Source organism: Pristis pectinata, chromosome 1 (genome assembly GCF_009764475.1).
Source record: "Pristis pectinata isolate sPriPec2 chromosome 1, sPriPec2.1.pri, whole genome shotgun sequence".
NCBI classification, from domain to species: domain Eukaryota; kingdom Metazoa; phylum Chordata; class Chondrichthyes; order Rhinopristiformes; family Pristidae; genus Pristis; species Pristis pectinata.
Genome location: NC_067405.1, coordinates 44,220,733 through 44,246,839, shown reverse-complemented (window position 1 = coordinate 44,246,839; position 26,107 = coordinate 44,220,733). Strand labels below are relative to the sequence as shown.

The following is a 26,107-nucleotide window of genomic DNA, read 5'->3' as shown; positions in this document are numbered from 1 at the left end:
CTGGTGTCCAAGGACTTATTGTTGGCCTTTTTGGTTTTACAACTGCTATTCCTTGTTAACATCTATTTTTTTTAAGAAAGTTTCTTCCACACTGATTACACTCATCTCTACCTCATCTTCATCCTCTCTTAACCTCTATACCATTCTGTGATGAGCTTCAGCCACACATAGCACCATCACTAAGACTACAGACTTGTAGGTTGGTCACACCTGTCTCAGCTGGCCTGTTGCTTAAAAACATCATCCCAGACTTTGATACTTATAAACTCGATTACTTCAACACACTGCTGGTTGACCACGCTCGTAATAATGACTGTAAACTTGATGCTATGTAAAACTTTACTGTACGTTTCTTAATTCGCACCTTATCGCAATCATCCAGGACCCCTTGTGCTTGCAGATCTGCATTGGCTCTCCTTTAATCTATTTTATTTTAAAATTCATCCACTTTTTTTTTCCAATTCAGTATCACCTTACTTTTCTTGGTCTTCACCAAATCCAGTTGCTGCATTGTTGGCTGCTAAATTTGCAGCTGCTCAGTCTCCAAGCTTTGTGATTCGCAGAACCATTGGTTACAGCATGGAAATTTCAGCCCTTTAAGTCTGCCAACTTTTTACAAGGGCAATCCAACTGGTTTTACTTCCCTGCTCTCTCCCCATAGCCTACAATTATTTTACTTGAACTTGTACCATTCCTTTTGAATGCTGTGAGGGAAATCTACTTCCATTACTCACCTTGCCAGTACATTCCAGATCTTAACGTTCTGTCTTTTTAAAAAAAATGCTTATTTCAATTTTGGTTACTTAATATGTTACCTTATTTCTATGTCCCATTGTTTTTGATCCCTCAGCTAGTGAGAACAGTTTCTCTCTATCCACTCTGTCCATACCCTGATTTGAAATGCATCACATCCTTCTCCTTCTCAATTTCCAAAGAGAACAAAATCACCAACTTCAGTCTTTCTAAAAATTAATTCCTAAGCCTCACTTCAAGGCACCCCTTAAAACCCACGACTTTGACCGAATCTCTAAATATTTGGCTTGAAAACTCCTTGAGCAATTCAGTAAATATTTCATTGATAATTCCTGTGAAATTCTTTGGAATGTTAAAGGTGCTATTTAAATAAGTGATGTTGTTCTTCCATTATGAATTCTTAAATCTATATTTACATTGGAAACTGCTTGTTTAAGCTTATCATGCTGAAATTACTGAATGGCAGAAATAAAATCATATGACGACTGCATTTGCAGTTTTAGCTGCAGCTTAGTTGGTAAAACTGTTACTTCTGACTCAGAAGCCGTAAATTCAAGTTCCATGACAGAAACTGGGGCACCAAATCCAGAGTAATGGTTCAAAAATGACCTTCCCTCTGTACAATTCTGATGTGCTGACAATGTCCCATTGTATTATCAGTTCTTCAGGAAATGAAGAACTCCATGCATGAATGCAGCAGGACTTGACAAATTTTGGGCCATGGAATGATAAGTGGTGACTACTGTCTGAGCCACACAAGAGTAAGGCAATGTGACAATCCTAGCCTTGACGTTCAGCTGCATTGCCATTGCTGTATTCCCCATTATCAACATTGTGGGGGTGAGAGGATTACCATTAACTAGAAACTTCTCTGGGTCACCCATAAGGGCAGGTCAAAGGCTGATTATTTGACTGCAAGTCACTGGCCTCATAACAACCACTGCTGTCAAAGAACAAGTCAGAAATGTGATGGATAAATATCTTGCTCGGGTGGGTACAGATCCAAAAGAAACTAAATAAACTTAACACGACTCAGGACAAAGAAACCTGCTTGATTGGTATGCTGTTTATCCTACAACATCCTCTCCCACCACATTGAAGTGTGGACCGTCACCAAAGTGCTCTACAGAAACTCACCATCACCTTCAACAACATCTCCCAAATCCATGACCTCTACCACCTCAAAGGACAATGGAAGCACACACATGGAAACATCAGCACCTGCAAGCTTCCCTCCAAGTTATACACCATCCTAACTTGGAAACATAATGTCATTCTTTCACTATTGCTGGATTTGAATCCTGGAAGTTCCTACTGAATTAGCACTATGGAAGCACCTTTACCAGACTGACTAAAGTAGTTCAAGAGGCCAGAAAGGACTAATTCCTCTTTTTAAAAAAAAGCACTGAAGCATCTGCAGTGTTGTTGATGTTGTTGTTTGGATGAACTGTTAAACTTTGGGTATAAAAGAATCCATTGCCTAACCTAGGGCAACCAGGTGACTTCTCCACAGAGTACTGGTCAGTATTTATCCCTCATCCTCCAATAACAGCTTCCATTTATGTAGCAGCTTTAATGGATTTAAAAACATGTCGATGCTTAAAACAGGAGTGGTATCTCACAAGATGGGACACAATAATAATAAGAAATTCATGCAGGTAGAAGAGTCAAGTTTATAGAATCACAGAATGGTCACAACACAGGAGGGGGCCATTTCGCCTATTGTGTCCATTCCAGCTCTCTGTCAGATGCACTGTAGAGTGTCTTAGAGGAGGATTGAGAGAGAAGTTTATGGAGAATTCAGCGCTTATATCCATGTTTGGACTGAGGGCCAAGTGCATAGTTCAGGTGAGCATGGAAAATCTCCCGCCATCCAAAAGTCAAAAGGTCTGGAGCTAAATGATCATGATGGAAAACAAGCTAAGCAACAATAATGTTTTACTGGGAAGTAAGCACTCTGTAATAGCACTGTTAGCAACATCATCCATCACTTTGCTGATGATTGAGAAATAGCTAATTGGGCAATAATCGAACAGATAGGACTTGTCCTGCTTCTTGTGGATTGGGCACACCTTGGCATTTTTCCGCAATGAAAGGTAGATACCAATGCCCTTGTTGTTGTGAGGCAGCTTTGCTAAAGTCACAGTTAATTCTGGACCACATCTTCAGCTTTATAAGGGTAACGTTGATGGGGCGCATAGCCTTTGCTGCATCCAGTAAGTTCATCTGTTTTTTTTGCCAAGTGGCTTGAACTGGTTTGCTGAAGACAGACTTTTGAGATGGCAGAGACTGTGGGAGGAGGTGTGATTACGTCATCCATTCAATACTTCAGGCTGAAGGTGTTTGTAAACACTTTAGCCTGCTACACTTAGTTGCTAGATTCTATCATCATTGAGCATAGTGATATTTACAGAGCTTCCTACTTAAATTTATTGGTTAATCATTCACCATCAGTTATGATTAGATGAAGCAGCATTAGGATCCGACCCGAAATGTTGACAATTCCTTTCCTCTCACAGATACTGCTCAATCTGCTGAGTTCCTTCAGCTGATTGTTGTTACAGACCTTTGCCTGATTTGTCAGTTGCTTAGCTGTGACTGTAGAAAGCTGTTTCTGCTGCTTAGCTTGAATGTAGTCAAGTCTTGTACCTTTGCCAGCTCAGCATCTCAATTTTATGTATGCCTGGCATGCCCATCCGCATTCATATAGTCATAGAGTTATACCGGCCTTTTGGCCCAACTCATCCATACCGACCAAGTTCATCATTGGACTAAAGTTGATTCCTGATTTGATACTAATGGTAGTTTGGGTGAAATTTGGGTGGAATTTACTTCGACTACTACTCATGGGCCACACTGCATATTTTGAACTCTGTGTTCTAGTCTGAATCTATCCCTTTAAGTATAATAGAGACATAATTGTTACACAATTATAGGTATTGTCAGTGCAAAGTTTGGATTTCATCTCCGTAAGAACTCTGCTGTTTCACTGCTCTCACTTCTTGGAGTTGAGGATTACTTGCTTCCACTGTGATGGATAAACGTTGCCAGTGTGACAGATTCTGCCACAGATTGAGCAGGAGGTGCTTGATGAGGAGTGGTACATGTATGGTATCGGAGGTAGGTGCCAACCAAGTAAGGGTACAAGCAGGACCACGTGCAAGCTGAGCAGCAGAAAGACCGTGCCATAGACAGAGCTGAGCAACTGACAGAACTCTGCAGCATTGCTTCTTCCAGTCGTGAATAATTAAACAACCAATTTAAGGAGGAAGTTCTGTGAATATCGCCATCCTCAAAGATATTGAAATCCAGCACCTGGTGTACTCATTGTGCCACCTTCGCTGGAGTTCTGTGTGCTCCTGTCATTCACATCTCAGTCAGCTCAGCCAAACCTGTTTTGGTGAGGAAGGTTGAAGTCGCTACTAGAATTACATTTTGTACCCTTCCTGCCTTCAGTGTTTCTTCCTGGTGCAGTTCAACTAAGAAGAGTAAGAGAAGGTGTTAGGTGATAATTCGCAGGAAGCTTCCTTGACTGTGCAAGGCCAAAGATTAAGGAAATTTTCTGCTCACAAGTTACTACATGTCAGACAAGTAAGATAACAAATTGAATGCTGTGATGTGGCAAGAAGAGATGTTATACTTCTGTGATAAAACAGCTGGCTGTCATCAGTGTGGTTGACATATTTTCCGTTGGCAAAGGGCAAAGTTGATGAGTAAAAGGAGGGGGTGAAGATCCTTGGGTGCTAATAGAGGTGGTTGTTGGTGCCATAGGAAACAGTGCATGAATGGAAAGTAAAGCCATTACAGGTAATTGCTCGTTTACAGCAAATGAGATAAGAATGAAACCAGGCGAGAACCTGGAGAAGAGGCATTGGTAGAAGATGTTGTGTTTAACTAAGCCAAATTCTGAAGAGAGGATGACAAGAATGATATGGGATGATTTATTGAAGTCACAATGGATGCCATTTGTGACCTTGATAAAGATCATTTGAGGGTTGTAACGGGTGGAAACCTGATGGGAATGATTCAAACATAAATTGCTAGAAGTCCTGAATTTTTAGAGGTGTCCAAATCTTCAAGGAGTAGAGTGGAAAAGGGAGCTGGAAGTGGAAAGAAAAACTGATTATCTGATCATTATAATGTTGTTTATGGAATCTTGTATGATACTCTGCATTTCCTGTACTACAGAAATGAGTGACTATGCTTCATTGATACTTAATTGGTTGTAAAATTCTTTAGAGTGACCTGATTTGTGAAATCCACATTATTGATATATATCCTATATTTCTTTCTTGACTGCCCATGTCATGGGAAATGATAAAACTTTATATATTTTCTCTCTCCATGTGATTTTTCTTTCCCCTGACAATCGGAAACAGTACCTATCAATAATAGGGTTTTAATTTGTACAGACAGGACTGCTGTTTGTTGTGTTGTAACTACTGTTGATATTCTGCGCATGTTTTATCATTGATGGTACTCTGTTGATCTCATTTCAGGTGAAAAGGGAGTAGGAAAGAGTACTCAAAAACCCTTACATTATAAAGGTTGCCTATTTCACAGAGTCGTAAAAGATTTTATGATCCAAGGAGGTGACTTTAGTGAAGGTATGAAATCAGAGGCTGCATTAAGCAGTATGCATTTTAAAATTTTATGTACTTCCCTTATAAAGGCTCCACTTCCCAAGTGCCATACGTTTTTTTCATTTTCTAGTGTAATTGATGTACAATGGTTAGGTAGAGGCATACGTGGAATAGCCTATTATGTGTTGCACATTCTCTGTAACTACAATTAAAGTCAGATAGATTGTTCTTTTACCTTCTGACCTGCTAATGTGAAAACAGGTGCAAGTAAGGGAGGAAATTGATATTAATAAGCTATGAGCTCTAAGCACGCATCTTTCTACTTAAAGCACGCAGTCAATATCTGATCCATCAGAATATGTACTTTCTTAAGTAAATAGCAATTTTACACTGCCAGCATCATATTCTTCACAATATTGTAATATATTTCCTTTAAATAATTTATAAGTTGACAGTGATTTTACTGAATTTGATGAAAACCTTTTTATGTGTTTTCAGGAAATGGTAGAGGAGGTGAATCTATCTATGGAGGGTTTTTTGAAGGTAATTTTTTTATTCTACAGGTTGTTGTTTGTGTTTCAACATGACTAAGAAATGGAAAATTTTACTGACAATCCAGTACTTGAATTCACTTCAGTTATCTTCTCCACAATTTTGATTTAGTTGTTCCATGATGCAAGTTAGCTGAAAATTCAAGTTTTGCATTTACGTTATAACTTGAAACGTAGTATCTTGTTAAATTTTTTGTGAAATTTTGATATAGAAAATATTTGCATTTATATTTCTGTTATCATTTTCCACTTAAGCAAAATAAACTATAATAAAGATAGGAGCACTAGTTATAGGAATGGTAAGGATCAGATGTGTGGCAAGAGCATTTTTATATTTCAGATTTCCCTACAATGTAGAAGGTGGCATTTCGGCCTATCTGGTTAATGCCAACTTCCAGAACAATCCCAGCAATCCCATTCTTCCACTTATTTCCCTGTAATCAATTCTCTAACACGTGCCTATTAACATCCCCTGATACTCTCACCAATCCATTGGAAGGGTTTTCCAAAAACTAAAATTAGATTTATTTGCAACCTTTGATTATAGGATTTTTAATGAGGTAGCTGATTAGTGGAGGAGTGTAATGAACACATTGCTCTGGACTTTGCATGTGTACCAACAGCAAAATTTTAATCCTTTTCCATCAGAGTGACCAAGGGTGTATCCATATTCAGTTAAAGACAGGAATTCAGACATTTCTGTCATTGATTCTCTGCTGCTCCACAGGTACTCTACTTTCCAAACTCCTCCTCTGTGGTCTTCAGAAATCAATGAAATGATGAGAGCTTTAAATGCTTACAAACTAATTACCATAGGGATGAAAACAGCAAAAATGTCATCTTTTGTGCCCTGAGGTGTAAGTGAGGTCTCACTGAAGTACAGTCATAATTATTACTTTACTACCTTTCTAGATTATTATCCTTCAGAGAATTATTTTAGGTTTTTTTTTCCTTGAAGAAAAGTTATATTTTACCGTGAAGTTTTTGATATTTCAGCTTGTGTTGAAATCTTATTTGTTTTGAGCTTTATTTTGTGTTCTTTAAGAAGCTTAAAGTGTAAATGAAATGAAATGGTCTGTTTGCTCTCTAACCTTGTGCTTGGTCTACTTGATGCATCACTCTTAATGTCAGAGATCGCTTAGAACTGACCTCTGCCAGCAGCTGATATCAAGAAAGGTGAAATCCACATCATTGAGATTACCAGTTCTTTGTGAATGGCTTTCTATGAGATCAACAGTGAAACCCCTCTATGTTTGTCCTAGAGTCCCCCAACCTTCTCTGCAATTTAAAACTAACTTGTATTTTTCTTACTCATCTGATGAAGAGCCTTTGACTTGAAACATTAATGTTGTTTCTCTTTCCACAGATGCTGCCTGGCAGCTGGGTGTTTCCAGAATTTTCTGTTTTTATTATTTTGACTTTCTATCCTGGATGCAATTTTGCACTTGACCACTATTTCATAGAGAGTGCTTTTTATCGATCCCAATGATTTTTTTGCTCCTGTATTTTCCTGCATAATGCAAAAACATGATTACTTATGTGCAATTACACTATTTTCATGTAATTATACTACCCTTTGTGATAAATCTAGCCACTGAAGAGTCATAGAAATTATAGAAAAATTTTCTGTTATAAGGTATTATTTACAGTTCTGTAAAATGATCACATTTCATTGTTAAAAATAGACGAAAGTTTTGCAGTCAAGCACAACAAGGAGTTCCTATTGTCTATGGCTAACAGAGGAAAAGATACAAATGGCTCACAGTTCTTCATGTAAGAGTTTTAAATTATCTTATTGGAAATATCTGAATGAGTCTACATTTGTGCTTGTTTTGCTGTAGTTTTCTTCTGCTTAGGAACTGTCAGTAAACAACAGCAGTTATCTCTACTTTGTGATTGCTTGCTGTGTCTGTCTCCAATAACTTGACAACTGTGTGTCTCTCTCACGCAGTGCGTTTTATGTTCTCATAGCTGCTTTAATTCCATCTCTCTACTATTTTGCATTGTTACCCCCTCGTGTCCTCATTTGTTCTATCAAAATCTAATGAGGTTATTCCTACACAAATTTGAAAACCTCAGCTACATTACATAGTATTTAACACTGATCTGCCAGTTAACAATTTTGAATAGGTAACTCCCCTACATCCACATTGAAATCTGATAGAATTGTTGTTGCTTCTGATATTACAGGAATTATTTCATGATAAATAATCATCCCAGCAAACAATGCAAATGGATGATTTATTGTGTGCTAAAATGTTGAATGCTTTTCTTAAGATAATTGTCTCCAATTAATCTATTTCCTTATTGTAATACTTAATGTATTAAAGCAATAACAAACACAGTAATTTAGACTTTCGCTAATGTTATCTTTGCAAATATTGCACTGGTTCCCACTTGTTATATGTACAGAAATGTATTTGAAGACAAAAAACTTGGATGGCAAAGCATCTTTTTGCCATCTCAAGATCTTTCTGTATAGTTGAGCATGTTTTACAATTGTGATGGTCGCTTTCATTGTTTCTAAAAAAGATGTTTTGCGTTGTATTTATTTGAAAGTCAATGATTTTACTGCAGTTTGTAGAAGTTGTCTAATTTTGGTTTTCTGATTTCATGTTCTGAACATCCACTTTCATAAATATTAAATCATAAAGAACTACTAAGCCTGCACCTCATTTAGATAGGTGAGTATATATTTTTAAAATAAATAATGAAATCATTATCTAAGTATGGCTTACAACAAAACAAAAAAATTACATAATATCACCTTTCTTCCTTAGCGTACACGTGGTCTTTGGTCAAGTTATTTCAGGACAAGAATTAATAAGAGATGTGGAAAACCAGAAAACAGATGCAAATAGTAAACCTTATGCAGAAGTCCGAATCTTAAACTGTGGAGAATTGATTCCAAAGGCCAAAGGTACAAGGGTGTATGAGTGTGTGTGTGTGTGTGGAAAAGACATGAAACTTGGACTTTATTTTTAAGTTTTAATTGCTGTGTGACTTCTTAGTAATACTGTAAAATAGTTAGATCCATGTTTTGTTTGTGATCCACAAAATATTAATTATAATTATTTTAATGGGAAAACTTTTTCATTATGATGCATTTGATAATAAAAATGTCTTGTTGTAATAATCTGGAAGGTGCACCTGTCACCTTATCAGACTTACCTCCGTTGCTTCTGAGATCAATTTGAATCAGAACACCACTGAAGTCAGCAATAAGTTGCTTTGTTTTATTTAAAAGTATCCTGTTCTGTTCCCATTTTTGCCAGCTTATTTTGTCTTCCTCTACTAATTTTGCAGGCTAAAATCATGGAAGTGATTATAGCAGCGCTTATGCAGTCATCACAATCTTGGGAATAATGAAATAAGTTAGAAAACTGGTTAATAGTTGATATAATAGTAAAATTGCATTTGATATTGTGCAGCGGTATATAGTTTTTGTACAACAGTATTGAGTGCAAAATGAATAGAGTAGTAAAACATTTTAGAAGATGAAGATCTTGGGAATCAACAGAGATGCATGTTGTAAAACATTGAGTTTTTTTACCTATTTTTAGAAACGTTTGTTACATTTAGTGTCTGCTGAAAATATACTTTGCATATATCTTCCTATTGCTGATATCCTTGCTATTTAGGAAGAATACTTTCTAAACTGTGCAAAATCCTTTTAAGTTAGACATGTATACCATTTTCCGGTTGCACTATCTTGACAGCAGCATTCAATTTGGAGAAAAGTACATGTTCTTGTAATACTTGTGCTAATGATGTTCTGCAATACTACATTTATTCTGTTCACATCTCTCATTCACATTATTTACACTATCTTGCATCATGTCTTTGCATTCATAATGTTCAATAAAATATATTTATCACACTTTGTTCATTTGTGCATAAGACTTTAGTTACATTTGAGTTTTCAACAATGAAATATAGTCTAATAAAAGAGTATATTTAACTTTTGCAAAACAAGCCAAAAAGGAAGAGAAGAAAAGAAAAAAATCTTCTTCATCCTCTTCGAGTGAATCTGAGAGCTCCTCTGACTCAGACTCTTCCTCAGAATCAGAAAGTGAAACAGATGAAGATTCTAAGAAGCGGAAAAAGAAACAACGCAAGAAAGATTCCAAAAAGCGAAAGAAAGAAAAACGAAGAAAGAAATCAGAAAAGAAAAGGTTGGTACTAATTTCTATATGTTGATGATATTGCTGATAATTCAGAGTAAGCTGATGAGCAATAATTAGCCCAGTTGGCTTTGTCCTTTTTGTGAAAGGGACATAACTGGGCAATTTTCCACATTGCTGAGTAGTTGCCAGTTGTAATTGGATTGGACCAGCTTGGCGTACAGGTTTTCAGCATTATGATTGGATGTTGACTGGTCCCATATCTTTTGTTATAACTAGTGCTAAGAGCCATTTCTTGATATCATGTGGATTGATTCACATTGGCTAGAGACTAGCTTTTTTGATGATGGAGATCTCCGGAGGAAGCCAAGATGGATCATCTATTTGACACTTCTGGCTGATTTGTTCCTGGAGCTGCATCCTCCTGTTGACTGTTTAATTATCCACCACAATTTCAACTAGATATGGTAGAACTGCAGAGCTTTGATCCATTTGTTGTGAGATCACTTAAGTCTGTCTTTTGGATGCTGTTTTTGTTATTTAGCACCCTGAGTAGTCTTGTATTGCAGCTTCACCAGGCTGACACACATTATTTTTAGGTTTAGTTGGCACTCCTGCTGGAAAGACCTTCTGCTATCTTCATTAGGCTACAGTTCATACCTTGGCATGATAGTAATGGTAGAGTAAAGTATATGTGGAGTCTTGAGATTAAAGATTGTGTTAGCATGCATTTCTACTGCCGCTGATGGTCACAGCACATCATGGATGCCCAGTTCTGAGCTGCCAAATCTGCTCTGAGACTATCCCATTTGGCATGTTTGGTGTTACATCATGTTGGAGAGTGTCCTCGGTATGCTGCTGAGCCTTTGTCTCCCCAAGGACTATAAGGCTTTCACTGCTACCAATGCTATCATATACAGGTAGATTGGTGACATTGTGGTCCTCATATTAGCTCACTTACTACCTGCCCCAGACTACTCAGGGAAAGTCTAGAACAAGTTTGTGTCAACAGTATGTACATAAAGATTTACATCAGAACTATAAAATTAAGAACAATGTTAATGACATTTAAGTGAGATTTTAATATCTGCTTTCCATGCCTATTTTGCTTGGGGACTGCAACCAGTCTTGATACCGCTTGGTTTCATTGTCCCACATAGTGCTGCTTACAAGTAGTCATTGGGAGAGAGGATGTTTATGTGTACAAGTAATATCCATTCTTTGTATCGTAGAACTCCAATAATCTGCAAATGGATTATTTGGAAATCCCAATGGATCGGCATCTGACTCATTATGTTTCCTGCACTCCTCTGAAACATATAGGGGGGGCCTGGTTACCACACAGACCTGAAACACACCAGGACCTCAGTTCCTGCTCACTTTTTAATCTTATGGGATTCACTGGAAAATGTATTATAATGTAACATCTAAAAAAGTGAACTTTACATGTGTTGGGGGATTAATATTAATAGAATAACATCTAATGGTCCAGAAAATTCGTCAGTCTGGCACCACCAAAGTTCTGAGTGTGCCCCATTATTGGAGATTTACTGTATTTAGTAATTGCATTGTAACTCTGTTTTAAAGCTCATCAAATGAAAGTGCAGAAAGTACCACACAAGAGACTGTTGCCACCGTGCGTCCTGAAGAAATTCCACCTGTACCAGAAAATAGGTTTTTAATGAGAAAAAGTCCTCGTAAGAAAGATGAAAAAGAGAAAGAGAAGAAAAAAGAAAGAGAAAGAGAGAGGTATACTTTGTGTCAAATTAATCCTTGTTAATACATAAATCTATATGCTGCTACATAGCATCAGTTCTCAAAGATATATATTCAGCATGTAAATTCCATTTATACTTTACTCTGAAATTTTCTAATTAATGTAGTCGAGGCCTATATAGCTTGGAGAAATTATCAAACTGGAACCATAGAACAGGGCACTGAAATCCCATGATACCAAGTTGTAGATTCAATTTAATAAATTTATTATTGGATAAAATGAGTGTGGAAGGAGCTGGATTTTATAAAGATCCAGATTATTCACCGTTGACCTTCTGGGAAGGAATATACTCTACTCGTGGCTGTAATTCCTCACTGGATGACTTGTAATCATCTCAGGGCAATGCCGAACAGACCATAAAAGCTGCCTTGTCTGTGTTACAAGGTTCCCCAAGTACAAGTTATTTGTTATCAACCAGATTACTGAAAATACAGAATGTTAAGCAGGACTTTATAAAGATTATCTCATATTTAGTGAATACTAAAGTAAGAGTAAATGTGTCTTTCCAGAAGATTGTGATTTATTCATTCTACATCCTGTTCCAGTGGCCTCTTGGAAAGAGGAGGAACACAGTTTTTATTGTGAATAACATGTCCAACAATCCGGTTTTGTTAATTAGAGTTTATTTATTCAAAGGCAAACTAGTGTCATGCACAATTAGCACTGTAAGAATTGTTATATTTTCAAGCAAATTTGCTGGCATTCCATTTTCCGCAGTCTGTAAATTTAAGCTCATCTTGAATCCTACTGTAATATCTATCATGGCACAGTTAGGGATTATTCTAGAGTTATGAAATTATGGATAGAAGATATTATAATGAGAACCAGTCTTCAGGAAATAAAACCTGTTCACAATTTAACTTCAACTGATACTTCAAGGCTATTGAAACCAATCATTGGGCGTGGGACATTCAGATCTGTATCATTGAAACTATGCAGGGGAAGACAATAGATGAACATGTTAATTGGTGGTCATTGAAGACCTTAGGATGAGTTCAGGGAAGGCATTAAGTGACAATCTCCTGTAATAACACGTTGTTAAAGGTGTATCCCTGCCACTTAATGTGCAGTTCAGGTCAGGTCTGTTTTGTCACTTAATATTCTGACTAGTTGTATATTCAGGGAGCCATCCTTCAACACTAACAAAAGAGGTATATTTTGGGAGTCTGGAGTTTGTGCTTAGAAATTCTTGGACCAGCTTTTAATAGTGAATATTCAAAGGGGTTCTGCGAGTTGGGAGGTGTTACCATTGTAAATATGTAATTCTGCAAAGTTAACCTGTCAACATTCAAAATGTTAAAGTTAAGTAAATAATTTTAGCCATTGAAACTGCAGTTAATTGTTTATTGTTATCTTTGTGGCTAAAAGGTATAAAACATTGTGTGAGGAGAGGAGAACTAGATTTTCTCCCAAAGAGCTGCTGTGTTGAATAAAGACTTTTATACCTCCCAGTTACAGCTTCTGTGTGGCTCAGTTCACAGTCATAACAGCACAAAATATTTTTACCCATCACCCTTATTCTGTCTAGGCTAAGCTGGCTTCCAATACTGCAACATAACCAAATTTCAAGTTGTTATCTTTATATTTAAATGCCTTGATTGCCTTAGTTCACCCCATCTCAGTAATTTCAAAAAGTATTATAGCCCTCCTCAAATCTTCCTCTAAGCATTACTTGTGTATAAAAAGATAGTCAATGGAAGAAACGGGGTAAAAGTCAAAGGAAAAGTTAAACATTGATTCTGCATTTGGACAATGACGAAAAGACGATATTTATTCTATTCTCCTGCAGTAATTTCTTGACCATAGGAGCAGAATTCATATTGATTTTGCATTTAAACCAATATCACATTCAAAGTAGCTCTGCCTGCAATTGTTTATCTTCCTGACTATAGCATGAGTGAGTTAGAAATGACTGCCAAATACTTTGTGAGAAAAAAACTCAGTGCAATCAGTAACCCACTTTTGCTTTAAAAGATTTGAATGTAGCAAATTATGACTACAATTAAATGAAGAAATTTATTCTATCATTTTGATATTAGATTGTATGTGTTTTATACTGCATGATGATGGAATAGTACTATTTCAGTTAAAATTGGCCAATACCTGTTAGGCTAGATAGTGGTGGGCAGCAGCAGCAGGGGTTGAAGTAGTGGTTAGGTAGTGGTGAACCTTTTATTTTGTGTTTCTGAAAACAGAGATTTAGAACATCATTTAATATAGCAATCTTTCTGAAATATTATTATATGATCGTCTTATTAACCCATAAGTTGGGGGCTTAGCTTTTGGTCATCCTTTTAGTTTCATTTAAATAATAGGAATAACTGTCTTTACTTTGAACAGCAATGCTTCAAATTCCCAAATTTCTACATATCAAAGGCGGCTCCTAGTAACTAGATCAGGGAGAAAAATTAAAGGAAGAGGACCCCGGGTAAGTGCCTTCATTTTCCCTCGTACTTTTTGTAATGTGGACAGAAATTTAATTCTATACATTTGTTAGGCTTCACGTAGTGAAATCATTTCATCAGCCAAGTCCCGCAAAGTTTACATGATCTAGACAAAGACTTTAGTATAAAAGGAATGATGACTTTGGAACCAACTGTTAACCTAAGTCCTTGTCCATTTGAGGTAGACTTAAAAGATCCTAGGGAGATGCTTACAGAAAAGATGGGCATTCTCCCAATATCACGATCAACATTTAACCACCATTGCGACTAAATTAACAACCAATTTTTTATTGGACTGTTACACCTTGCCATGTACCCGATATCTCTAGGTTTTTATAATCAGCCATTGAGAAGTTTTTTTTGAGATTTCTTGAATTTCTCACTGATAGACCTTTATCCTGAATCCCGTTGTGGGTTTGTCTCCCTCCAGTTTCTTAGGAACTAGATATAGGCTGGTACTCCAATGCAGTATTGATGACTGAGGTTGTGCAAAGGGAGAGTTAAATGAGGTCCGTCTCCCTCCAATGTTTAATGTAAAATATCTCAAGGCACTATTTCACAGGAGAAACCCCAGGGCTTTGTCTTGCTCAATGTCACAAAAAAACAGATCACCTGTCATTATCATGTTGCTGTTTGTGGGTCCTTGCTGTATTGTTATTGGTTGCTGAAATGGCTACACTTCAAAAAGGGCTTCACTGATTTTAAAATGCTTTGGGACACTCTTGAATTGTTAATGTAACTACATAGAATGTAACTTCTTTCTTTTTCAATCTTTTTATTTTCAAATTAATACAGATTAATATGTCAATGTTTATACATGTAATACAAAGATCAGGAGAACAATCATGACATGGATAATCATAAAGAACAATAGAGTATAAAAAAAAATCTGTAGATCCAATGATCTGTTAGTGAATGAATAAATGTAACTTCTTTTCCTTGTGACATGTAATTGGTAAGGTCGTGTGTGGATGTATTTATATATTCTAAAAATGGTTTTGTGTAGCGTTATCGAACACCTTCAAGATCAAGGTCTCGGTCAAGAGATCGATTTAGGCGCAGTGAAACTCCACCACACTGGAGACAGGAGATGCAACGGGCTCAAAGAATGAGGGTTTCTAGCGGAGAGCGTTGGATAAAAGGAGATAAGTAAGTGTTACAAAGATCCTAAAAATGAAAGTGTTGTCTGCAGGTGTGAGTATTTTAAATATCTCAAGTGATTTATAGATCCATAAAAAGCCTATTAATACATATTAGCTGTATTTTGGACACTCTGAATGTAAAATCGATCTATTTTTTATTTGAAAAATTATACTTTTTTTCTCTACATTCATGTCTTTTCTCTACGTTCATTGTACCATCAATTCAATACATTCTCTTACAATGCATCAACTCTATTTGTATTTCCTCCCTAAACAATACATCTGTGAAGCATTTGAGAGGCTGTTACACAGGACCCAGCCCGTCAGTAGTAAGTGGCAGCAGGAGCTTGGACTATGGTCCTCTCTCAAAGCTTTTGCGCTGGCTGCACTGAGCTTCATTGGGCCCCTCAGTACTTATTCCTGCACCTTGCAACATCAGAGTCCTTTGTTTTCCAGCTGCTTGGACCACACCTCAACAAGGGCTATCGCATCCTGTTCCAGTCCTTTTTGGCAAATGCACCTCGAGGGCACTGTGCAGTTGAAATGAGACTCCAGTTGTGTGGGAAGGTCCCCCCCTCGCTGCCAGCCAAATGACGTCTTGGTGTTTGTTTATGATCTCTGATGGCTTTGACAGCCAACCCGAGAAACCAGTCCACGAGTCCACCATCTCCTCCCACAAGGCCTCCAGGACATTCCATGCTGACCACTGCCTGATGTACTTGTGGTCATGGTCATGTGGCAAAGTCCAAGTAAATTCAACATTGGGCAGCAACATGTCCAGGCCCGGGGAAAAGTAGAACGCTTCCCCCCACCCCTTTTCTGGAGACCTGTACATCAAGACCTGATGGACATGATACATTCCAGACCTCCAGATGTCGGGTGACAACAGCAGCACAGGGGCAGGGTATGGGCCACATCTGCACCACATACAACAGCAAGGAGAGCACCTCGCACCTGATGACCAGACTCTTGCCCACTGTCGAGAGGGAATGGTGCTTCAACTTTCCCATTTCTGGTTCTCCACTCTGGTTCCTCCACCCAGATTCCCAACACCTTTAGGTAATCAGACCTGACGATGAAGGGAACAGCAGATTGGTCAGATCAGCGGACAAAGAACATGGTTTCACTCTTGCTGTGATGGACTCTGACCCCAAGGTCAGTTGGAACTGGTCGCAAAAACTGATCAAGCTGTGGACTCACTGTGGGTTCGAGCAGAAGACTGTCCCATCTCCATGTACATGGAGGCTTTGATCTGAGGGCCCCCACAATCTGGAATCATCACCACTCTTACGCCCACGTCCTTTCTGATGAATTCAGCCAAAGGCTTGGTGCAACACACAAACAAGGCAACCTGAGTCCAGATTTGATGGGGAAGCTTACAGTTTCCCACCTGATAATTTGGACTGCACTTCTGATGTCTGTGTAGAGCATTTGTAGACCATGCCTAATTCCCTTCCCAAAGCCCATTTGGAGAACACGTCCATCATGCGTCTTCTGTTGAAAGCCATCTGGTCCAATCTGCCCAGGTACATGTCCACCCTTCTATCCCACACATTGGCAATGGTCTCACTGGACAGCACAAGGCTGTCAGAGATTTTCCTATTGGGTTCGGCACAGGTTTGATCCGGATGGATCATCTACCCCAGAGTAAACTTGACGCAATTGCTGATGATCCTTGGACAGAATCTTAGTGCTGAGCTGGGTCCCCAGTTCCCCTCCCTCTCCCTGCTCTGCTTATATGCGAGGGCAATTATGCCCTTCCTCATAGATTCTGACATGCTGCTGGCTAGCAGAATAGTGTATGCTTCCACAGGTCTGTGCCCATCCAGTCTCTCAGAGCCAAGTACAGCTCATGGTTGCTTCTGGGATTGTTATTCACCTCAAGAGAGTGGATGAAAATTATTAGCTCCTCCATGGTCAGTGGCTGGTCTAGAATCTTGCACTTGCTGTCATCTAAATACAATATTTTTATATAAAAGTTAAGGTGACATCATTTGAATTTCACAGAATTTGGTACATGTTGGATGAACATCTAAGAGTTCCTGTAATGTTAAGGAGAAGGAGACTATATGCCAAATAATGAAACTGAATTTATCTGAGAATTAATGGATGGCTAGTTTCCCAGAGACAATTCCCTTCATCTGTTCACAAATTAATTGCTTTAGAAGCTCACTTTTATTTGTTAATACATGGAAGGTATTAGAACCCTGCTGGTTCTTTGAGAAAAGCAAATTGTGATATATAAGACAAGTTTTCAAAATAAGCATACTTGTAATGATTTATTGTTCCACTGAACGTGGCACTGATTGCTGTATGATTATTTTCTAAATGGTAAAGGGCTTTTTGTTCTGGGCATACTTACCTATACTTTTTCAGTAGGGCTGCTCCTATTCAGCTTTGTGTTTATATGCTATTCCAAATTACTGCAAGGAGAGAGATCTGTGGAATCGTGTATTAATAAGGGGCATAGTTATCATGTTTTCTATTGATTTGATAAGATTACGATTCATTCATTTGTTTTAGAATACTTAAGGGTTGTATTTTTGGCCACGTATTGGCTCGAAGTGATCTAGACTCTGGTCAGTGATCTCTTCCTCATGGGTCAGCTCATCTCTGACTTCTGTGGCTGTGCATTGAAACGCAGAGGTGAGCTGGAGATAAGGTGCCGACACATCAGACTTCCCACTCCGCTGCTAGACTGTCCAGTGCTGGAGCACTGATGTGCTGAGCTGAGGGGCCAGGTGCAAAATGAATCCAGCTTCCCAACTTCATGCCAGCTCTTGCTATTTGTAGCACAACCATATCTTTTTGAATAAAGGCCAACCTTGATTCAAAAAGGTAAGTGGGGTTGTTTATTTTTCTTTATTTTACTTTAGCTTTGTGTTTTGTTTTAATTTCTGTTAGCTTAAGGTGTTTTCAAATTATTTTAAAAATTATTTGTATCTATTTGAAAGATTTTTAAATGTCTTTAGCTGTCGGACATTTAGCTACATGTCCAAAGACCTTTGACAGTGGTGAGCTGTCAAAAAGCTTTCATGCCATTCCTAGTGCAGGGCCTCAGGATTTGTTTCCTCTGGACAGTCATTGCTTGGAACCTATTCCACTTTGTGTGATGGCTGTGGAATCCAAACCACCAATTCTATCAATCTTGCAGAGCTGCTGAAAGGCGAGCTGTAATTTGTTGGGTTTAAGTTAGTTGTGTAGTATTTTCCATCATTCTATGTCGGTGGAAGTACCTGGTGTCTGAAGTAAATGGATGGTATGCCATTTTAAGTTTTGCATTATAGGAGATGCAGTTCTGCTTGTAGAAACACTTTTATTGTGAATGTAAATTAAAGAGCTTTGTAGAATACATGGTGGGTTATATCTGCAAATCAAAAGTTAAATTTTGCATTATTTTACATGGTTATTCATGAATCCAGCTCCCCAACTTCATGCCAGCTCTTGCTATTTGTAGCACGACCATATCTTTTTGAATCAAGGCCAACCTTGATTCAAAAAGGTAAGTGGGTTGCTGTATTTATTTGCTGTAAATACGTTTGTGGTTGTAAGAACTTCAACAAAGTTGATATTTTTTTAAATGCCCTGTTATATATTCAGGAGCCTATTCGTCACTGTAGAGCAATATACTCATGTTAAATTTGATGAGCTGTATTGGAGGTTTATGCTTTTTAACTGGATTCCTTTAGTTAATAATTGCAGTAAGAAGTCCATCTTTTAGCAAATAGATGTGAAAAATTATGATAGCAATTGACCTCTCTCTATAATTTACTTTGAATAAAGTATAAAAAATTATAAATTGACTTATCTTTTCCTATCCATCTGCAAAATTTAATCCATTAGGTTTTTTTCTGTTTATTTTTACCTTTGTGTTTTCCTACTTTCATAATTTTTTCATTTGATATTCTGTTCTTCCCTTCTCTTGTTTTCATCAGGTGCACCATTTTATGCTGGGAGATGACACTTAATGCCAGTGACTAGAAGGTGTTCCTGAATAGCCCAGAGCAACTTCTTCCATTACTGGAAAAACACTTTACCTGTGATAGTGCAATTGATGCATTTGAGTTCCTGTTGCTGTAGAGTGCACAACTGAAGTTCAGACATTTTAATCAATGAGTCACATTATTGTCTTTAATAAGAAAACTGACTCAAACGGAAGTAGTATTTTTTTTAAACTTGCAACACATTCTATTTTTTAAAAACTTTGAACTTTGTATCTTTAACAGCGTATCTTTTTCACCTATTAACATTCTTGAACAACTATTAATTGTGAATGCAATTTAAAAATCTTAAATGTTCTACAAAATATTCTACATTGTGCCATATTGTTACAGATGAGTGAATCGATTCAGTCTATCTTAATTCATTCTAGAAGTCCTTAACATTCCACACAATCTTTGTTTTCTAATGATTTTTAATTGATTCTTTGTTCTTTTTTTCCTTGACTAAATAATCATTTTCAACTCATTCCATAATCTCTGAGCCATCATAATCAATCTAACTGCTCCAAGGTTGTTACAATCTACATTCTTGACCAACATTTATAGAGCTTGGATTTGTCTTTTAGTGGAAGTTAGAATCAGCCCTTAGTATTCTACTGTACCCCACCAGAACGTAATGGTCCTAAAACACTTGCTTTCTGGCCTTCAGATAGTTGTTTTTTTTAAGGATTAAACCATCATCCCCATAATTTTCATCTTAACCTTTTAAGTAGAGTGTTGTCATCTGCCTTAATAAATCCAGAACCACCATTTATGTTACTTCACACTGCCCACTTGGTTTGTCACTTTCTTACAGAAGTCCAAGTGATACGATCTTTCCTTTCTAAAGCAACGTTGACTTCAATTTACTGGGCAGTTTATTAAGAACATTAATTTAAAAGTGTCTTTAAAAATATTCAGCACAAGAATATAAGAATTAAGAGCAGAAGTAGACTATCTAGTCCTTTAAGCCAGCTCCAATATTCATTCAGATCATAGCTGACCTCTCTTTCAGCTATATTTTCCTGGACTATCCCTAAGTCCCTTGATTACCTTAATATTCAGGTCTATCAATCTCTGTTTAGAATTAATTCACTGACTGAGCTTTCATGGCTCTTTTTGGGGTGGCCAATTTCTCCTCTGAAGAAATTTCACCTCATCTCAGTCCAAAACGGCCCATTCCTTATTCAGAGACTGTCTTGTTTGTTTTAGACTTCTCAGTGACATCCTTCCTGTATGCACCCATTTGAGCGCTGTTAGAATTTTGTAAGTTTCAAAGAGTTATTTCCCATTCTTCTGTACTCTAGAAAATACAGGCCTAGTCTACTTATTTTCTCCTCATAGAGCAAATCTGCCATCCCGAGAACCAGTCAAGTGAATTTTTGTTGCACTCCCTCAGTAGCAAGTGCATCAATTTCAGTGAGAAGACCAAAACTGTGCTCATTGCTCCAGATGCAATATCATGAAGGCCCTCTATCATTACAGTCAGACATCTTTACTCCTTTACTGAAACCAGCCATTTTAGCATTAAACAAACATATGTTCAAGGATTAAAGCATTTTGAATGAAATAAGCAATTAAAATAATTATTTATATTTAGTCTTTACATATGTATAATTAGATATGATTTTTATATATTTTTGTGTTGTAATATTTAGACAACTATATTTTACAATGTCTAAATGAAGATGTAAAATAAGTTATAGTGCTTGCTGATGAGCATGGGATTATAATTGAATTTAAAAAAACAATGAAACTATTTTGTGGTATGGCAGAGAGGTCTAGAGGAGCTAACATATTGGGGCATCAATGGGAATAGAAGACACTAAGTTTTTCGACAATTGTGATTCTCTTTTTTTCTCGTGCATTTGGAATTGAGTAAACTTTTTTAGTATAACTTTACTGAAAATATGATGTGGCTTTTTCCACACTATTGTTTCTCTCTATTTTCCACCACCATGATTGTAAGGAATTGCATTTGTCAAATCTTCAAACCTATTGAGACAATCTAAGTAGCTGCTAAGGACCAGCAGATTTTACTGGACTCCCTTCCTTTCAGTGATGGGTTTTATAAGAATATGTAGTAATGACATCCATATCGTCTTTATTGATCAGCCCATTATTCCTAGAGTGTACCTTTTACCTTTCCTGTGAATTTACTTTTTCTTTAATATTAGTTTCAAAACTAAGTATATTTTCTTAAATTTGTGGAGAATGTTATTTGTTAACTGCACATTCAAAAATATATTTTACTTGGCATTTTCTAATCCCTTGTGTTTTCCAACTGCTATTTAAAGGGGTGAAGTGAATGAAAAGAAACAAAACCATGATGATAGAAGTCCAGGCAGAGGAAGAGAGAGAATGGCTTCAGACAACAAACCAGAAATATTGGAGAGTCCAGAAAGGAGCAAAGAGAGGGATAAGAAAACAGAGCGAGATTCTGGAAGGAATCATCGATCCAGGAGTAAAGAAAGGGAACAGAAGAAAACAGACAAGGATGACAAACTTGATAAAACCAAGTCTAAAAGGAGAAATAAATCAAGGAGTAAAGAAAGAAATCAAAGCAGAAGCAAGGATAAAGAAAAGCAAGCCAAAACCAGAAGCAAGGACAGAGAGCAGAAAGAAAGCAAAGAAAGGAAGGCAAAATCAAGAAGCAAAGAAAGGGAACATACAAAAGGCAAAGAGGGGGATAAATATGCAAAATCAAGTAAAGAGCGAGAACGAAATAAAAGTAAAGAAAGGAGAAAACGTGAAAAATCCAGGAGTCGTGAACCGAGTAGAAGTAGGGAGAGGGGCAAACGAGCCAAGTCAAAATCTAGAACTCGTGATCAAGAACAAAGTAGTAGTAAAGGAAGGGACAAAGGGGCTGAGTCAAAGTCCAGCACTTTTGATCACGAGCAAGGTAACAATAAAGAGAGTCAGAAACAGGCTGAAGCAAGAAGTAAAGATCGAGAACGAAGTAAAAGTAAGGAGAGGGAGAAGCAGGCTAAGTCAAAATCTAAAAGCCGAGATCGTGATGAGAGTAAAAGCAAAGAAAGAGCTAAGCGGGCCAAATCAAAATCTAAAAGTCGAGGAAGAAGTAAAAGTGGAGAGCGAGAAAAACGGGCCAAATCAAAATCTAAAAGTTGGGAACGAAGTAAAAGCAGAGAACAAGAAAAAAGGGCCAAATCAAAATCTAGAAGCCGAGATAGGGAAGGGAGTAAAAACAAAGACAGAGGGAGAAGGGCCAAATCCAGGAGCAAAGATCGGCAGCATTACAGAAGTAAAGATAGAGGAAGGCGAGCAAAATCTAGAAGTAAAGACAGGGAAAAAGAAAAAAGCAAAGAGAGAGAAAAACATGTGAACTCCAGAGGTAGAGACAGGGAACATAAACACAGAGAAAACTGGAGTAAATCCAGCAGTAATGGTGATGAACACAGCAGGAATAAAAATCAAGAAAAGAGAACAAAATCCAAAAGCAAGGAAAGGGATAGAAGTCAGAGTAAAGAATGTCAAAAGAACAGAGATAAAGAACAGAAAAGAGGGCGGTCAAGGAGCAGAGATAAAAGAACCCCTGAAAAGGTTAGGTATGATGACTCAAAGAAAGAAGAAAAAACCAAAAGTTCAGAAGATAAAATTAAGGAGAAAGAGTTAAAACTTGCTGAAATTCAAAGTACAAATGGTAAAAAATCACACAACAGGGAGAATGAAAAACTGAAAAGCCATACTATGAGCCAGGTTAGGGATCAAAGCAGCAGTTCTGAGAGTCTGAAAGAGAATGAGGGGAAAAATAAGGAGAAGGAACAAAGTAGTAGTCCCAGTTTAAAGAGAAAAAGGGAAGATAGTAAAAGCAAAAAGTATGAAGAGAAATGTGCAGCAAGAAGCAGTTTGTATGAAAATGATGATAAAATTAAACAGTCAAACAGCAGAGTAAAAGATCAGAACCATGACAAAAAGCACTCAAATTGTGATTCAGCCCCAAGTTCAGATGAAGATAAAAGTGAATAAATGTGCTTCATGGACAAGCAATCAATTGCCAATAAATGTTTCTGTGATCTTTATTTTTCAGAGGCATGTTTGGAACGTGTCTTTTAAACTTGGATTTCTGTTGAGTTTGTTTTTTTTTGACAATCTGCAGCCTGGATTATTTGTACTACTGGACTTTTAATAAATTTGTAAAGTGGTGCAAAAGTTGGTTTCATCTAATGGCTTAATTTTTGGAGCTTTATTATTTTTAGCTTTTTATTTTTCAGTTTTTAAAACAAATGACTTTTTATTGCAGATTAAGTTCTCCATTGTTATAATTTTCATTAACCTTTTTACATTTTGTTTTAATGGGAATAATATATCTGAATAGCTAAAAGCTTTCTGGCAATTGACTTTTTATTTTTTCCTTCCAAAGAGTAGTTTGAGGGAACTGGATAGTGCAGTTCTTGTATGAAATTAATTTGGAGAGATTTGATCAAATGTCTCTGTAAAACTGACTACAACTCAATATGGTTAACGTTACATTGATGGTGTTATCAGAGAGATCACAAGCGTCCAAAAGCAAAAACTGCAGATGCTGGAAATCTGAATTAAGATAAGAAAATGCTGGAAGCACTCAGAAGGTCAGGCAACATCTATGGAGAAAGAAACAGAGTTAGCATTTCAGGATATAAGATGCTGCCAAAGCTGCTGAGTATTTGCAGCTTTTTCTGTTTTTATTTGCAATCACAAGGATGATTGATAGGGGATATAGAGTACATTTTTGAAAAACATTGAAGCTGGTTTTTATCATTCGTCCCATGCCACCTGTGACCTGGAAGTGACTAATGACAGTTAAAATATTTTGTCAACCTGATGAGCACAATGTCATTATAAATATCAGCTTAACTGCCCATTATAAGCTTCACTTTCATGTATCAGGTTATGGTGTTGCAGAATCTGTTAAATATCTTGTTTTTAGCAGTTGTGATGTCATAAAAATAACAGTGCACAAGACAGACATGATTTACGAGCTTTAAAACTTTTATTTAATGTAATGTCTTGCCCATAGGCTTGATTTCATCTTTTCCATTTGCTTAGATGTTCAACTTAAAACTACAGATCGTTATAGATTATTAGAAATATACTTTGAAATTTTGATTCAATTGAACTTATTCCGATTGAATTTATGTGATGCACACCAGAGTGGTAATGGATCTCAGTCTTGAGCTGAGTCACAAAAATCCAAAGGTACTGGAGTATAAACAGCATTTGCAAAGATTGCTATGGAATTTATTCTTCCGTGTGATTGTTTTATAGTTTATGCATTGCAACCACAGCACAGAACATGTTTCATAAAGTGAAATGTCATGCTATCATATTTGATTCTAAAACATGTACATTTGGACAAATGTTTCCTCTTTTGCTAAAGCTCTTAATCTGGAGAAACAGATACTCCTATCTCCTCCTCCCCTTCATAAATTCAATTTTTTTTTTGTCAAAATTCAAGTTCTGAACAGAGGTCCATTGAGTAGTTTGTCTAAAACTTAACTGATGGCAAGTTCTGCATACCTGTTGTACTGCCTAGCTTTGAAAATATCTTTAGGAGTCTTAACGTTTGAGGCAAGCAATGTTTAACATTTATTTCATTCTCTTTTCCTTGAAACTGTCCAAAAATGACCTTTATTGCAGATTCTATATTGAAGCATCTTGAATATTTCTGGTTTAAATTTATTCATATGAAAAGATAAAGATTAAAATCTTTATTTTTCTAAACTCATGGAAACAGATTTGTTTCTCCACGTAATGAAATTCTCTAGTAATTTTCTGGAAGAATTTGTTTCTTTAGCAAATGTATAGTTACAGTGTATGGCCCTTGTGATATTTTCTACAAAGTTCTATCATGCAATAAAGTCATATTGCAGGCATACTCTATTTGTAAAATCTATGATAAATTCTACCTTGCAATAAAATTTTTAAAAGCTTCAAATGCTATCTAATAGATGAGAATCTTTCATGTATACATAGCAATTACTTTGAACAGTGGTTTTATGTTTTAAGCCTATAACTTCTTATTAACTAAAAATATTAGTTATTTTGTGTACCTATCAACTGCTAGTACACCTCTGCCAGTCCTATTAGGGATCTAGGGTGCTGAAGTGATAACTAGTGAAGAAAAGGAACAATTGGTCAGCAGAAACTGGAGTCCTACTTCATTTGGCACCTGGTCCAAGTTGAGAAACAATTCTTGACTCATGTGGAATGTGGGCATCACTAAGAAGCTTGGCATCTATTTTGCCTGCCTAATTATCTTTGAGAATGTGTTAGTGAATTGCCTTCTTGAATCACTGCAATCCTGTTGTTATGAATTCCAGGATTTGAACCCAGTAATAATATAGCTTAGAGAGGAACTTGCAGGTGGTAGTGTTCTTATGTACTTAACACCCTTGGTCTGCTAGGTGATGGGTGGCTTTAGGTTTTGGAGGTACTGTCAGAGCAGCCTTGACGTGCAGCTCTGGTGCTTTTTGTCAGTTGGACACTCTGCAGCCACAGTCTCCCAGTGATGGAAAGAGTAGATGTTCCAAATAGTGGATGAGGTGCCAGTCATCTTGGCTGCTTTGTGCTGAATGAATTTGAATTTCCTGTGTGAGATTGAAGCTGCTCCTAACCAAACAAGGGAAGAATCTTCCATTGTGCCACGTGGATGATGAAAATGCTTTTGGCAGTCAAAAGAGGTGAGTTGTTGCAGGATACTTAACTTCCAACTAGGTCTTTTTGTGCTGGTTTAATTAAGTTTATGAGATCAAT

At 37.1% G+C, this 26,107-nt stretch overlaps 1 protein-coding gene across 1 annotated transcript in view; it reads left to right on the top strand.

Annotated features, from left to right (window-relative positions):
* The window catches only part of ppig (peptidylprolyl isomerase G (cyclophilin G)), a 37,786-nt gene extending 12,537 nt beyond the window's left edge, over positions 1-25,249 (top strand). The window contains exons 4-13 of the mRNA XM_052012085.1: positions 5,253-5,360; positions 5,835-5,879; positions 7,573-7,660; positions 8,542-8,571; positions 8,668-8,807; positions 9,864-10,062; positions 11,599-11,760; positions 14,129-14,216; positions 15,239-15,381; positions 21,652-25,249. Coding sequence (XP_051868045.1) covers positions 5,253-5,360; positions 5,835-5,879; positions 7,573-7,660; positions 8,542-8,571; positions 8,668-8,807; positions 9,864-10,062; positions 11,599-11,760; positions 14,129-14,216; positions 15,239-15,381; positions 21,652-23,341 — 2,693 coding nt within the window. The 3' untranslated portion in view covers positions 23,342-25,249. The remainder of the gene's footprint in view (positions 1-5,252; positions 5,361-5,834; positions 5,880-7,572; positions 7,661-8,541; positions 8,572-8,667; positions 8,808-9,863; positions 10,063-11,598; positions 11,761-14,128; positions 14,217-15,238; positions 15,382-21,651) is intronic.
* The last annotated feature ends 858 nt before the right edge of the window (positions 25,250-26,107 follow it).